General features: G+C 44.4%; 1 protein-coding gene across 4 annotated transcripts in view; it reads left to right on the top strand.

Moving 5' to 3' along the window:
* Positions 1–13,315, top strand: part of MORC4 (MORC family CW-type zinc finger 4) — a 32,480-nt gene that overhangs the window by 1,089 nt on the left and 18,076 nt on the right. For 2 of the 4 annotated variants that reach the window (XM_073360744.2, XM_073360743.2), the window contains exons 3-5: positions 1,932–2,064; positions 5,291–5,509; positions 7,070–7,216. In XM_073360744.2, the coding sequence (XP_073216845.1) occupies positions 1,932–2,064; positions 5,291–5,509; positions 7,070–7,216 (499 nt within the window). Of the gene's footprint in view, positions 1–1,931; positions 2,065–5,290; positions 5,510–7,069; positions 7,217–13,315 lie in introns of those variants that run through there. The other 2 variants (XM_073360745.1, XM_073360746.1) reach the window with 2 other exon arrangements.

The raw sequence follows: 13,315 nt of genomic DNA, 5'->3' as shown, positions 1-13,315 counted from the left end.
AGCTCTTATTGACCTGAATGTGACTGGTGCAGTGATGCCTGCCTGAGTCTGCAGACAGATGGCTTCAGTGTCTCTGTGTCTTGTCCAAGAACAGGAATGTAAAATTAAGAACACTGCTATATTTTGCTGTTGCTATTCGGAACCCTATGGACAGCAGTAAAGCTGCAGTTCCATGCTGCTTGAGAAAACTCTGAGCAAGCACTGAGGACAAGGAGTCACAAGCAGGCTAGCATAGGGTAGTGGAAACCGCTCTTGCAGCATCTGGGGATTGAACTTTACATGTCCTGGGCCTCAGGCAGGCATGATTTGATGGAAAGTTCCACAATTGGATGCAGAAGGATGAAATATTCAAGGACAGGAAACTTAAAAAAACCAAAATGTTGGCTGTATGAACCTGCTCAGAAATTTGGAATGTTAGAATAAATCCCAGGTGAGATGGAATAATGGCAGTCAAAGGGGCATGATCACTACTTATCCCATGATACGGTAAATATTGTCATCACTTTTGTGGTGTGTGTCTACTTATAGAATATAACACACATTACCGTGGTTTTGCAATGATCATACATTCTTTGATTGCCTCCTCTGACCATCAGTCCATGTTCCTTCAGCACAATTTCCAACTGTACAAACTTCGGAGCAGCTACAAATAGCCAGTCATCTTAATTTTTTTTTAAGCAACCTGCTCGAGTGATTCTTGCTTTCACCTCACATGCAGCATTCCCGCCACCAGTTTTCTCAAATTCTACATGCCTGTTGCTCAAGATTGGTTGTGACCAGTCCTGCTTGGGCTTAAGGTCTGATATTTTTTGACTCTTCAGGATTACAAGAGAGCTTCCTCTTGGGACACTTCCTTCTAGCCCTGGAAGGTCTCAAGATACAATCTTAAAATCATGATCTTTTTATGTATAGAAAACACTTTTTAAAGAAATTCATATTGACTTCCTCTAAGCCCTATATAAGTGAACTGAAGGTAACCACGGTACCTGGGTTTACAATGCAAGGGTTCCAATAACATTTTATTTCTAAATCATTTTCAGAACAGTTGTTCTGTAACGCATATAGCACATACAGAATACACAAGGATGGCATGTGGAGTTATAATTTTATTGACAATTGTTTGAGATGACTCGCATAATTTATTTGTGGCTTCTTCATGCATAAAAAATACCCCACCCCAACTCATTCTGTTTAAATCTTTTGTGTTATATGATAGTATTCCTGTATTTTCTGTATAATTTATATTTACACACCCTTCTGCAGATAAGAAGCTCTTTTCTTGTGATAAGCAGTTTTGGGGAATATGGGAGAGATTAATAAAATGGACTTTTCAGCTTGGAAAAGAGATGACTAAGTGGGGGATATTATAGAGGTCTAGAAAATCATGACTGGTGTGCAGAAAATAAATAAGGAAGTGTTGTTTAGTCCTCATAACACAAGAACTAGGGGTCACCAAATGAAATTAATAGGCAGCAGGTTTAAAACAAACAAAAGGAAGTATTTCTTCACTCAACACACAGTCAACCCGTGGAACTCCTTGCCAGAGGATGTTGTGAAGGCCAAGACTTTAACAGGGTTCAAAAAAGAACTAGATAAGTTCATGGAGAATAGGTCCATCTATGGCTATTAGCCTGTGTTTGCCAGAAGCTGGGAATGGGTGACGGGATGGATCACTTGATGATTCCCTGTGAAGCACCTGGCATTGGCCGCTGTTGGAAGACAGGATACTGGGCTAGATGGAGCTTTGATCTGACCCAGTATGGCCTTTCTTGTGTTCTTATGGTACATCCTTTATCAGACATTTCCCTGTATTTGGGAGAAGGAAGGTTCAAGAATGCTTTCATTTCTGAGATCTAAGGAGATGATCTGTGTGTCAGGAATAGTTGAGGACAATGAGAATGCCTAACTGTCCAGGCTTTTTGCTTCCACAGACAATGCCTCAGATCCCGGTGTGACAGCTAAGCTTCTTTGCATTGATGTTGTGGAGATCAAGGGGGAGCTTTGTTTGACTTTCACAGATAATGGTGCTGGAATGACACCTCACAAACTTCACCGTATGCTCAGGTAACAAGCTAGGAATTCACCCCAGATATGGTTCTTCTACTATAGATTCAGATCTTGCAAGCAAGTGTTGTTGTTGACCCAGGGTTCAGGATTTCAGGGATCCTGGTTCAGATGTACACAGGGCTCTCCCTGTGGTTTCTCTTCTCTGCCTCACCCTCACACTGTGCAAAATCCTAAAATAACTGCTTTTAGATTTACCCTCTCACAAGCTGTTTTTTAACATACAGTGCATGGTCCAGAGACTCGTGACTTTTTACATTCAGGGCTGTTCCATACGCAGGGTTCCTCATGTAACAACCTGTCCCTGGCCTAGCTGAAGTAATTTGGCATGAATTAGAAGCAGTAAGCAAGAGCACATGCTTCAGTACAGTACATGGGGTAAGGAGTATTTGCTTAAAATAGACAAATGTTGCCTGGAGTTAGTAAATAAATCAGGAGTCCATGATCTCGTTTCTGAAGACTTGTGGTAATGATAAGTTTCCCATCTTGCCTCCCTTCCCTTCAGAATGTTAAAATGGCTTGTGGTTTTAGAGAACGTGACTTTTCTTTAATCTTTCATTCTGTGATGTAAGAAGGTAGGCTTTCCTCATTGCTGGTTTCATGCCTTCTCATTAACAATGGCAGAGGGAGACATGGTCTGACTCTCTGCAGTGAGGAATTTCAATTCAATTTTTATTATATAACTAACTTTTTAAAAAATTAAAATTTAACTTGTTACTTTTTATTCTAAACCACAGAATATCAAATTTGCCTAACTGTAATATCATCTAAAATACTTTTTATCCCTAACAGTAGCATTCTCTAAGAGATGACCTCTCATCCTGTCACCTGCCAAAGGCGTAAAGTTCAGCTGGATGCTCTTGCAGTTGGTTCCTAGGGTAAAATTCTCAAGAGTTGGCTCTGAGGCCGCGGCAGTGCTTTAACATGCCTTTTGTGCTCATGGCTCAGAGAGAGCTCTCCTGGCGCTCTAAAAAAACCCATCTCAATGAGGGGCATTGCTCCCAGCGCTGGGGCACTATTTATACTGGTACTTTACAGCGCTGCAACTTGCTGCGCTCAGGGGGGTGTTTTTTCACACCGCTGAGCGAGAAAGTTGCAGTGCTGTTAATTGCCAGCTTAGACAAGCCCTTAGTAGAGTCTCCACCCCTCACTCAAGTCTGCCACAGCCTGAGTTCAACAAACTTTAGGGTGTGATACAAGGCCTGCTGATCTTATTTGCTCTTGTTTAGGTTAGTTTATTCCGCTTGTGCTTTAATCGTATCTGCTAGTAGTAGTCATACTAGATGCCGTGTGATCATCATCCTTTGAATGTAGAGAAGGGCCTGGAATCTGTATCTTAAACACCGAAAAGATGTGCTTGAGTGGCTATGGCAGTAGGTGCTCTATACATTGAAGAAGCATGTTAGAACTGGCAGTTAATTTTCCAGGAGTTTATCATAGACTAGAAAATAGTAAAAGCTTGCTTCTGCATCTTCCTGTGCATGCCTCTTCCGTTACACCTCCGTGCCTGGCAGATGCCCAGGGAACATCAGATGTCTGCTCCTTTGGGGCCACACCAGTCCCACATTTCCATCTTCCTGCTTAGTGTTGGTGCTCATTTTTGTCTTTCCTAGGAGCATCACCAAGCCCTCCCTCCTTTCTCTCCCTAGGCTGCATTTCCAGTCCATCTGCGGATATTTCTCCTCACTTGGATGCTGCTGCACTATCCATTATCCTGTTCTGCTACTTCTCCTCTCAGAACAAGTGTCATGTAACCTCTAGGTTTCCATTAGACCTAATAATAATTTTTCTGTTTCCAGCAGGCCATCTGCAAAGCAGATAGTCACTCGTGGTAGGGCATGGTTTGGTTGTTCCTCTGCAACAATTTGTTGATAGATAAGAAAAGGTGCGGGACAGAGGCAGAGAATCTAACATTTCTTCAAATGCTGTGAACACAAAACCACAGGTCTTCCGAAAAGCCAGGGGGGTTCAGGAAGTGAAAACCAGAAGCCTTAGCCCCTTCCTGCTCTGTGTGGTGAGGGAGGAAAGCAATGGCTTGGTCTCTCATTTCAGGTTCTCTTGAGTTAATATGAAGTGGCTGTGAAATTGAAGTGGGGGAGGGACAGCAGGCCTCTCTAGCTGTTAAAATTCTAAGACTGAGATAATTTCACATGGGAAGCTCGTTTCAAATTCCTTCCCCAGAACTAGAGAGAGACGCTTTCCACATCTTCTGTAGGACTAATCTATGGTGAGCTACATTGAGGTGTGACAAAGCCACAAAGTGACCCTCTTTCCTTACCACATCACTTCTTCACCCTTCTTGTCATGGTGTATGGGGGAGGGGAAGGACTGTTTGTCTCATGCATGCACACCAAGAGGAAAGAATGAAAAGAGAATTGGATGGTGTGGCCCAGAGTTGCTGGCACATAGACACCTATGTGGAGGACAGATAATGAGAGGAGAGAAGGGAATTTTCTGGTTATTTTTCCTTATTCTCCCCTCCCTCCCCAAAGGCAGCCTCAATATCAAAGAGCCACAGTTATTAGCTCTCCTGACTGCAGACACTTAAGTGTAGAGTTATAAAAATGGGTGAATTGGACATGCAGAGCTTTAGAGGAGTAATGGAATAGTGCTGTGCCAAGGCTGAACCTTTAACAAGTACAAGGCTGGTTTTAGTAGTTTGGGTCACAGCGGCTGAGTCTTGGAGATGCACTTCTTATCTAAACTGCATCATTGCAACATCTTGAAGTTTTTCTTCACATATCGTACTCTGCTGGTGCGTTAGGCTGATCATATAGGCTGAGGTAGCGTATAATGTAATTGCAGTATCAGTGAGGTGTGGTGGTGTCAGTTTGTTGTGACCCATGAAGTAAAACGCGGGCAGTGGTGACAAATGCTTCCTTGAAAATCAGGGCAGCAGGCATTGTAGATGCCTGAACCAGCCTCGATTATGTATGTGATGGGAGGAGAAGCTGGCCTCTCTTCAGTCTTGCCAACCCCTACTGAGGATTTTATTCCACTTGAGGATACAGATTTGGATAGCTCAGTGGTTTGAGCATTGGCCTGCTAAATGGGAAATGCTGTATTAAGGCAAAGTATTATTCATTTGCCTGACACTTTTTGAGTCAGGTGACCACCATGGGGTTCCACATTTAAAATCACTTTCCACTCCATCTATTCTCTTCATGTTTACCTCTGTCTATCAGACAGCTCTCCACTTGACTGACTGAGTGTGTGTGATTTGCAGCTTTGGCTTCACGGACAAGGCAGTGAAGAAGAACCACCCATCCATTGGAGTGTATGGTAATGGTTTCAAGTCAGGCTCCATGCGTCTGGGAAAGGATGCCATTGTCTTCACCAAGAATGGAGGTGCACTCAGCGTGGGGCTCCTTTCGCAGACCTATTTGGAACGTGTCCATGCTCAGGCTGTTGTTGTTCCAGTGATACCATTCAACCAGCAAAACAATATCCTTCCCTGTAAGGCAAGAGTGGCTGTGGAATCTGCACAGGGGTAGGAGAAGGGGCTGGTTGGGGCTGCAGGGGTAGGAGAAGTGTGGTACTGAGGAAGCCCATGGCTCAATGTTTCATGAGGCGCTATTGTTGCAACAGTGTCTTCACACAAGAGTTCTGATGGTGAGGGTTGTTTGGGGATATATCTGGGTAGCCTCCCACAGTGTCATCTGCATGTGTTGCTGCCTCCAGGTAACATCTGTGGAGGGCATCAGCCATATGGAGTACTAGAGCAGGGGTGGGCAAACTTCCTGGCCCGAGGGCCACATCTGGGTGGGGAAATTGAATGTAGGGCTGGGGCAGGGGGTTGGGGTGCGGGAGGGAGTGCGTGCGGTGTGCAGGAAGGGGCTCAGGGCAGGGGATTGGGGTGCAGGGAGGGGTGTGGAGTGTGGGAGGGGACTCAGGGCAGGGGGTTGGGGTGCGGGCTCCAGCCTGGCGCAGCTTACCTTGAGCAGCTCTGGGGTGGCAGCGGTGTGCAGCAGGGCTAAGGCAGGCTCCCTGCCTGCCCTGGCCCTGCGCTGCTCCCAGAAGCGGCCGGCACAACGTCCCTGCAGCCCCTTGGGGAGTGGGGGGTAGAGGGCTCTGTGTGCTGCCCTCACTGGTGGGTACCTCCCCCAAAGCTCCCATTGACCGCCGTTCCCTGTTCCCGGCCAATGGGAGCTGCAGGAGGTGGTGTCTGCAGGCGAGGGCAGTGTGCGGCACCCCACTTCCCCCCCGGGGCCACAGAGACATGGTGCCGGCCACTTCTGGGAGTGGCGTGGGGCCAGGGCAGGCAGGGAGTCTGCCTTAACCCCGCAGTGCCAAGGGTGGGGGAGGGAGGGGGCAATCCCACAGGCCGGATCTGGCCCGCGGGCCGTAGTTTGCCTACCACGGTACTAGGGTAATGGCAAATTTCGCACTGCACTTGGAGAGCCCCTATAATAGCAACTGTGCTTGGTGTTGCATCCGTCATATTATTCCCCTGCACTGATGTCAGAAATTGTTATGAATCTGATGGGCACTTCTGCTAATTTCCATGACCAGCATAACTTCTGGATAATTTCTGCAGTAACTGCATCTCCACCTCCCCCTGTGGAGTGCCCCCTCTTTTCTAATAGTTGTCTGGTCTATTCCCCCACATAGTCTTATCCCTTGGCAGCAGTAACACGCTTTTTGGTGTTGTGATACGATACGTGTGTACAGTGCTGCCTTCACACTGATGGGAGCCTTAAATACACAGCTGCCTCCTCAAGTTAACAGCTGTGCATAGCTTTACATACTCCCTTCCTTCCCTGTAAAGTTGGTGCCTGGTGGTATTTTTTCACCAAGTTCCCTTGTTTACTACTTAGCATGGTTCAACTCCCCTTTGGACACACCTGCTGTTGGCACTGCGCCTAGTCATGCTTCTGATGGGTGCTATGTCCACGTACATCCCCTGCCTATGCAGAAATGTCTGAATTCTTAATGTCTCATTGGTAGTGGGGATAGGGGAAACCTGGGCCAATCTTGTTCTTTCTTTGACTCTGTGGCTTCTAAAGAAAATGATTGTTACGGAAGACTCTGCACCCAGCCTCGAGGCCATCCTGAAACATACGCTCTTCAGTACTGAGGAGGAGTTGCTGGCCCAATTTGATGCCATTCCAGGCAAAAAGGGCACACGGATCCTCATCTGGAACATCCGCAGGTACTGGGAGCCAGGGCACACAAGGAGGGAGGAGTGGAAAATGATAGGTTCAGCCCTTTGTAAGGCTGAGGGGGAGAAAGAGGTAATAACTCAGTAGCCTAAGGATTGAGTACAGTAACTCCTCATTTAACGTTGTAGTTATGTTCCTGAAAAATGCGACTTTATGCAAAACGATGTTAAGCGAATCCAATTTCCCCATAAAAATTAATGTAAAGGGGAGGGGGGTAGGATTAGGTTTCAGGGAAATGTTTTTTGCCAGACAAAGACATTATATACTTGTGGAGTAGGCGGTATACGTATACAGTATAAGTTTTTAAAACAATTTTAAACAGTTTAATATTGTACACAGCAATGAATGATTGTAAAAGGGTGGAATATTTCCCAGGGAATGCCTTGCTGCTAAATGATGATGAACTAGCACTCGCCTGAGCCCTCAAGGGTTAATATGCTCTTGTTAATGTAGCCTCACACTCTACAGGGCAGCATGGACTGAGGTAAGAGGGAGGAAACACAATAGATGCAGGGCAGTAGCTGCAAACACTTCCGTGCAAAAACGGAACATGCTGATGAGCCCACGCTATCCAGCTGGAGCGCACCACTCCCTCCTCCTGACAGCACATGCACGGCTGCACAGGTGCTGACTTTCCAAAGTGCTGGGGGTGAGTGCATGAGTGAGAGCGAGAGATGTGCATTGCCCCTTTAAGTATGCTGACCGCACTTCAAGTACGTTGCCCATTTAAGCAGTTCAGACAGGAAACAACAGCTTCCAGGAAGTTCCCTCCTTTCTGTCTCTGAGCCCTGTCCCCCAACTCCGCTTTGTGGAGAGCAGGTATGGGGGGTGGGGGTGGGCAGGAGAAGGGGAACATCCTAATATCAGCACCCCCCCTCCGCCAGCAAGTAGGAAGCTCCTGGGAGCAGCTCCAAGGCAGAGGGCAGGGCAGGAGCAGCCCAGTAGTGCAGGGAGGGCCACCTGAACTGCTGCTGGGCAGCTGCCGAGCCACATACCTTACAGGGAATTTAGGGGAGCTGACTGGGGCGGCTGCTCCCCCCCCCGTTCTAATCACCACAAGGAGGGGCTGCTCTTCCAGAGAATCCTGCAAGCAGTGGACAAAGTAGGTAGCTGCCAAACGAGGTTATAAGGGAGCATCGCACAACTTTAAACGAGCTTGTTCCCTAATAGATCAGCACTGTAAGGAAACAACAATGTTAAGTGAGGAGTTACTGTACCTAGACAGGCCCAATTTGCATCAGGGTCAAATACCCAGTTTTATGCAACTTGCTATGTTTGGTTCTTTCAAGTGTAACAATGGCACCGCCTACTCCACATGTTTGCTTCTTGGGTGGATCCCAGTCAGATCTTCCAGCATTTGTAACTAAATATGTTCTGCTGCTGCTCTTCCCTCCTGTTAGCCCTGCAGAGCCACCACAGCTAAGTGCTTGTCTACCCAGGCAATTTACAGCACTGCAACTTCCTTACTCATGGATGTGAAAAAACACCCCCCTGAGTACAGCAAGTTTCAGCGCTGTAAAGTGCCAGTGTAGACAGGGCTCCCAGCGGAGGTGGTTTCTTTAGAGCCCTGGGAGACCTCTCTCCCAGCACTGTGCCATGACCACACAAGACACGTTAAAGCGCTGCCAGTGTAGATTAGCCCTAATAAGAGAGAATCATCTGGAGTGTATTCTCTTCTGTGCAGCATGAGAATGATTTAAGTTCCAGTGGCTTACACCTGTGCTAAAGGTAGTGGGTTAGCATGGGTGTCACCAAGGGCCTGCAGATCTTTTGTTAGAGCTTGTGGCACATGAGAAGTGAAGAACCCAGCTTGAATCTCAGAATTTTCAGTGTTGGCCCTCAGAAATACTTCATTTTATTTGTAGACTGAGCATATTTGATACAGAAGTCATTGAGATCCCAGTAACGGAACTGCATGGTACCCTCTTTAGTCACTTTTCGCAATAGAACTGCACTTTGATTACCAAGATCCTGCTTTTGGTGGTTGGAGATATAAAGATCCTGTGTGTTGCTCATTAGAGTAGGGTGCTGCCTAAGTCTCTTTACTAAATTTCCCCTTTACCTATTATTGTGTTGTGTTCTGTGTCAGTTGGCTGCCAAATGCTACCCTAAAAGTAGAAGCATTTCAGAGGTGTTCCATGCATGTTGTTTAGGAAGTGCTTGGGAAGAAAGATGCTATAAAATGTAAAATATTTATAGATAGGACTTCTGTTTTTACTTTTTAACCAATAAAATTATCCTGAAGTTATTGTTCACATCCAGTTACTTTGAGGAAGCACTGAGAAAATTTTGTTTAGTTCTGAAGTTTCAATTTATCCCTCAGTTTTTTAATTGGGTTATGCTCTTAAATTTGTTGCTGATGGAAATTAAACGATACATCTGGTGATGGGGGAAGCTGAATAGTGCAGCTTAAAGTTTTTCCTGTTTTTTAAATGAGAACATTTTCTAAACTGAGAATTTGGGCTAAGATGCTTTGGAATTTAACTTTTTAGCACATAAAAACTAGACAGTCTTGAAAATATACCAAAAATGATCTCCAAAAACTAGAAACCCTATTTATAGGTAATTTGGTACTATGTTCACGCTGCTACTGTGAAATGTTGCTTCTTTTTAGTGCAACTTTTATTTTATCAATAGAAAATTCTTCTCCTAGTGTCCCCTTCAATCTCAGCCCCACATGGACTGCAGAATATATTGGGGTTTTTATCATTATGACATAATGAAACACTGCTAGAGCGCTTCCTTTTAACTTCATAGCATGTGTCCATCTCCATCTGTGGTTTAGGGGATAGTGTTGTATACATTGTGGCACGGGCACTGACAGAATTGTGTAAGGTTATGCAGACCGATGAAACTTTTAATTTATTCTTCAGCACTTAGCACTAGCTTTGGAGTGTTATTGCGGCCTTCCTCTCCTATCTCGTGGCATAATAGTAATTGCTGATAGTCCTGTGGGCACCCTTCTGTTATCAAACTCCTATCCTCAGGTATTTATAGCCCCTCTGGAAAATTTCACTCCCAAGATTAGGGTGAGATGGTGGGTTGGGGGGAAGAGCTGTTGGTATTGGCTACTAGTGCTCAGAAACAGACGTTGGATCGTGCTCATTTGTACCTGGCATTGTAGTGCTGCAGATTTCACATTTAGCCTGTCGTATGGATGACTGAAGGCTCTGTCTGTCACTGCAGAAATCTTAGGGTTTCTATGTGATTTCCTCCAACCTAGGCTTCTGTTTAATCAGATGCTTTTTTAATAAGCCAATGGGATATAGTCGTAGGATAATTCAGCTTAGAGTACGTCATCAAAAATGCAGATTTTAGCCTTACACGTCTCTTCTCTTGTACAAGCACTAGCTGATTCTCCTTCCTTCCTTTTCCCCTCAGCAAGTAGAAGGGACTTCTGTAGAACACTTGCAGAGACAGTTATGGACAAAGAGCTTGTTACGTCATACATCTAGATATCCCCTCGTTCCCATTGGGAAACCTTAGATAAATCTGAATATTCCATCTCCTTCCTGTGTATAATCTTGTTTTTGGCACACAGGGCATGGGAGATCTGGGTTTATCTTCCTGTTTCTGCCACAGACTTGTTATATATTTTTAGGCAAATCACTTAACCCCTCTGTGCCACAGTTTCCCCATATAAAATGAGGATGTTTCTCTACTTTCATAGGGCAGTTGTGAGGTACTCTTTTACTGTGGAATTTGGCATAGAAAAGCAATATAAATAAAATGACTGCTTGTGGGGTAACGTGAAAGAAGATGTAACACTTTGAACTGCTTGCCAGATATATCATGGATGATCTTGTAAGTGGAAAATAGCATGTTAGTCCCTTATCCTGCCACTAGGAGTCAGGAATAGAGGAGCAACTTTAGTTTTTACTTTTCACATAGCTGAGCCCCATCGGTTACTATGTTCTTATTTGTGGGATACTGTGTAGCAGAGGTCCCCAAACTGTGGGGCGCGCCCCCTTATGCGGGCACAGAGGATCAGTGCAGTTTTTCAAAGAGACATTTTTAAGGGCACAAGAGCAAACTATCCCACTGTGTAGAAAAGATAGGAAATATGGCAAGAGACCACTCTAGCTTAACCAGGAGATGTTCAATGATCTAAAACCCAAAAAAGAGTCTTACAAAAAGTGGAAACTTGGTCAAATTACATAGGATGAATATAAACAAATAACACAAGTATGTAGGGACAAAATTAGAAAAGCCAAGACACAAAATGAGATCAAACTAACTAGGGACATAAAAGGAAACAAGAAAACATTCTACAAATACATTAGAAGCAAGAGGAAGACCAAGGGCAAAGTAGGCCCATTACTCAATGGAGGGGGGGGACAATAACACGAAATGTGGAAATGGCAGAGGTGCTTAATAAATTCTTTGTTTCGGTTTTCACCAAGAAGGTTGGTGGCAATTGGACGTCTTAACATAGTGAATGCCAGTGAAAATGAGGTAGAATCAGAGTCTAAAATAGGGAAAGAACAAGTCAAAAATTACTTAGACCAGTTAGATGTCTTCAGATCACCAGGGGCCTGATGAAATGCATCCTAGAATACTCAAGAAGCTGACTGAGGAGATATGAGCCATTAGCAATTATCTTTGAAAAGTCATGGAAGCCGAGAGACATTCCAGAAGACTGGAAAAGGGCAAATATAGTGCCCATCTGTAAAAAGGGAAATAAGGACAACCCAGGAAATTACAGATTAGTCTGCTTAACTTCTGTACCCAGAAAGATAATGGAGCAAATAATTAAGCAATCAATTTGCAAACATCCAGACTATAATAAGGTGATAAGTAACAGTCAACATGCATCCGATGAAGTGAGCTGTAGCTCATGAAAGCTTATGCTCAAATAAATTTGTTAGTCTTTAAGGTGCCACAAGTACTCCTTTTCTTTTTGCGAATACAGACTACCACGGTTGCTACTCTGAAACCAGTCAACATGGATTTGTCAAGAACAAATAGTGTCAAACCAACCTGATAGCTTTCTTTGACAGGGTAACAAGTCTTGTGGATAGGGGGGAAGTGGTAGACGTGATATATCTTGACTTTAATAAGGCTTTTGATACTGTCTCGAATGACCTTCTCATAAACTAACTAGGGAAATACAACCTAGATGGAGTTACTATAAGGTGGGTGCATAACTGGTTGGAAAATCATTCCCAGAGAGTAATCAGTGGTTCACAGTCATGCTGGAAAGGCATAACAAGTGGGGTCCCACAAGGATCGGTTTGGGGTCCGGTTCTGTTAAGTATCTTCATCAATGATTTAGATAAATGGCGTAGAGAGTACGCTTATAAAATTTGTGGACGATACCAAGCTGGGAGGGGTTGCAAGTGCTTTGGAAAATAGGATTAAAATTCAAAATGATCTGGACAAACTGGAGAAATGGTCTGAAGTAGATAGGATTAAATTAAATAGGGACAAATGCAAAGTCCTCCACTTAGGAAGGAACCATGAGTTGCACACATACAAAATGGGAAATGACGCATAGGAAGGAGTACTGCGGAAAGCGATCTGGGGGTCATAGTGGATCACAAGCTAAATATGAATCAACAGTGTAACACTGTTTCAAAAAAAGCAAACATCATTCTGGGATGTATTAGCAGGAGTGTTGTAAGCAAGACACGAGAAGTAACTTGCTTACAACAAGAGAAGTAACTCTTCCACTCTACTCCCCGTTGATTAGGCCTCAGCTGGAGTATTGTGTCCAGTTCTGGACACCACATTTCAGGAAAGATGTGGACAAATTGGAGAAAGTCCAGAGAAGAGCAACAAAAATGATGAAAGGTCTAGAAAACATGACCTGTGAGGGAAGATTGAAAAAAAATTGGGTTTGTTTAGTCTGGAGAAGAGAAGACTGAGAAGGGACATAACAGTTTTCAAGTACATAAAAGGTTGTTACAAGGAGGAGGGAGAAAAATTGTTGTTCTTAACCTCTGAAGATAGGACTAGAATCAATGAGCTTAAATTGCAGCAAGGGCAGTTTAGATTGTACATTAGGAAAAGCTTCCTAACTGTCAGAATGGTTAAGCACTGGAATAAGTTGCCTAGGGAGGTTGTGGAATCTCCATCATTGGGGATTT

This window comes from Lepidochelys kempii, chromosome 9 (genome assembly GCF_965140285.1).
Source record: "Lepidochelys kempii isolate rLepKem1 chromosome 9, rLepKem1.hap1, whole genome shotgun sequence".
NCBI classification, from domain to species: domain Eukaryota; kingdom Metazoa; phylum Chordata; order Testudines; family Cheloniidae; genus Lepidochelys; species Lepidochelys kempii.
This window is presented reverse-complemented; position numbering and strand designations above follow the sequence as displayed.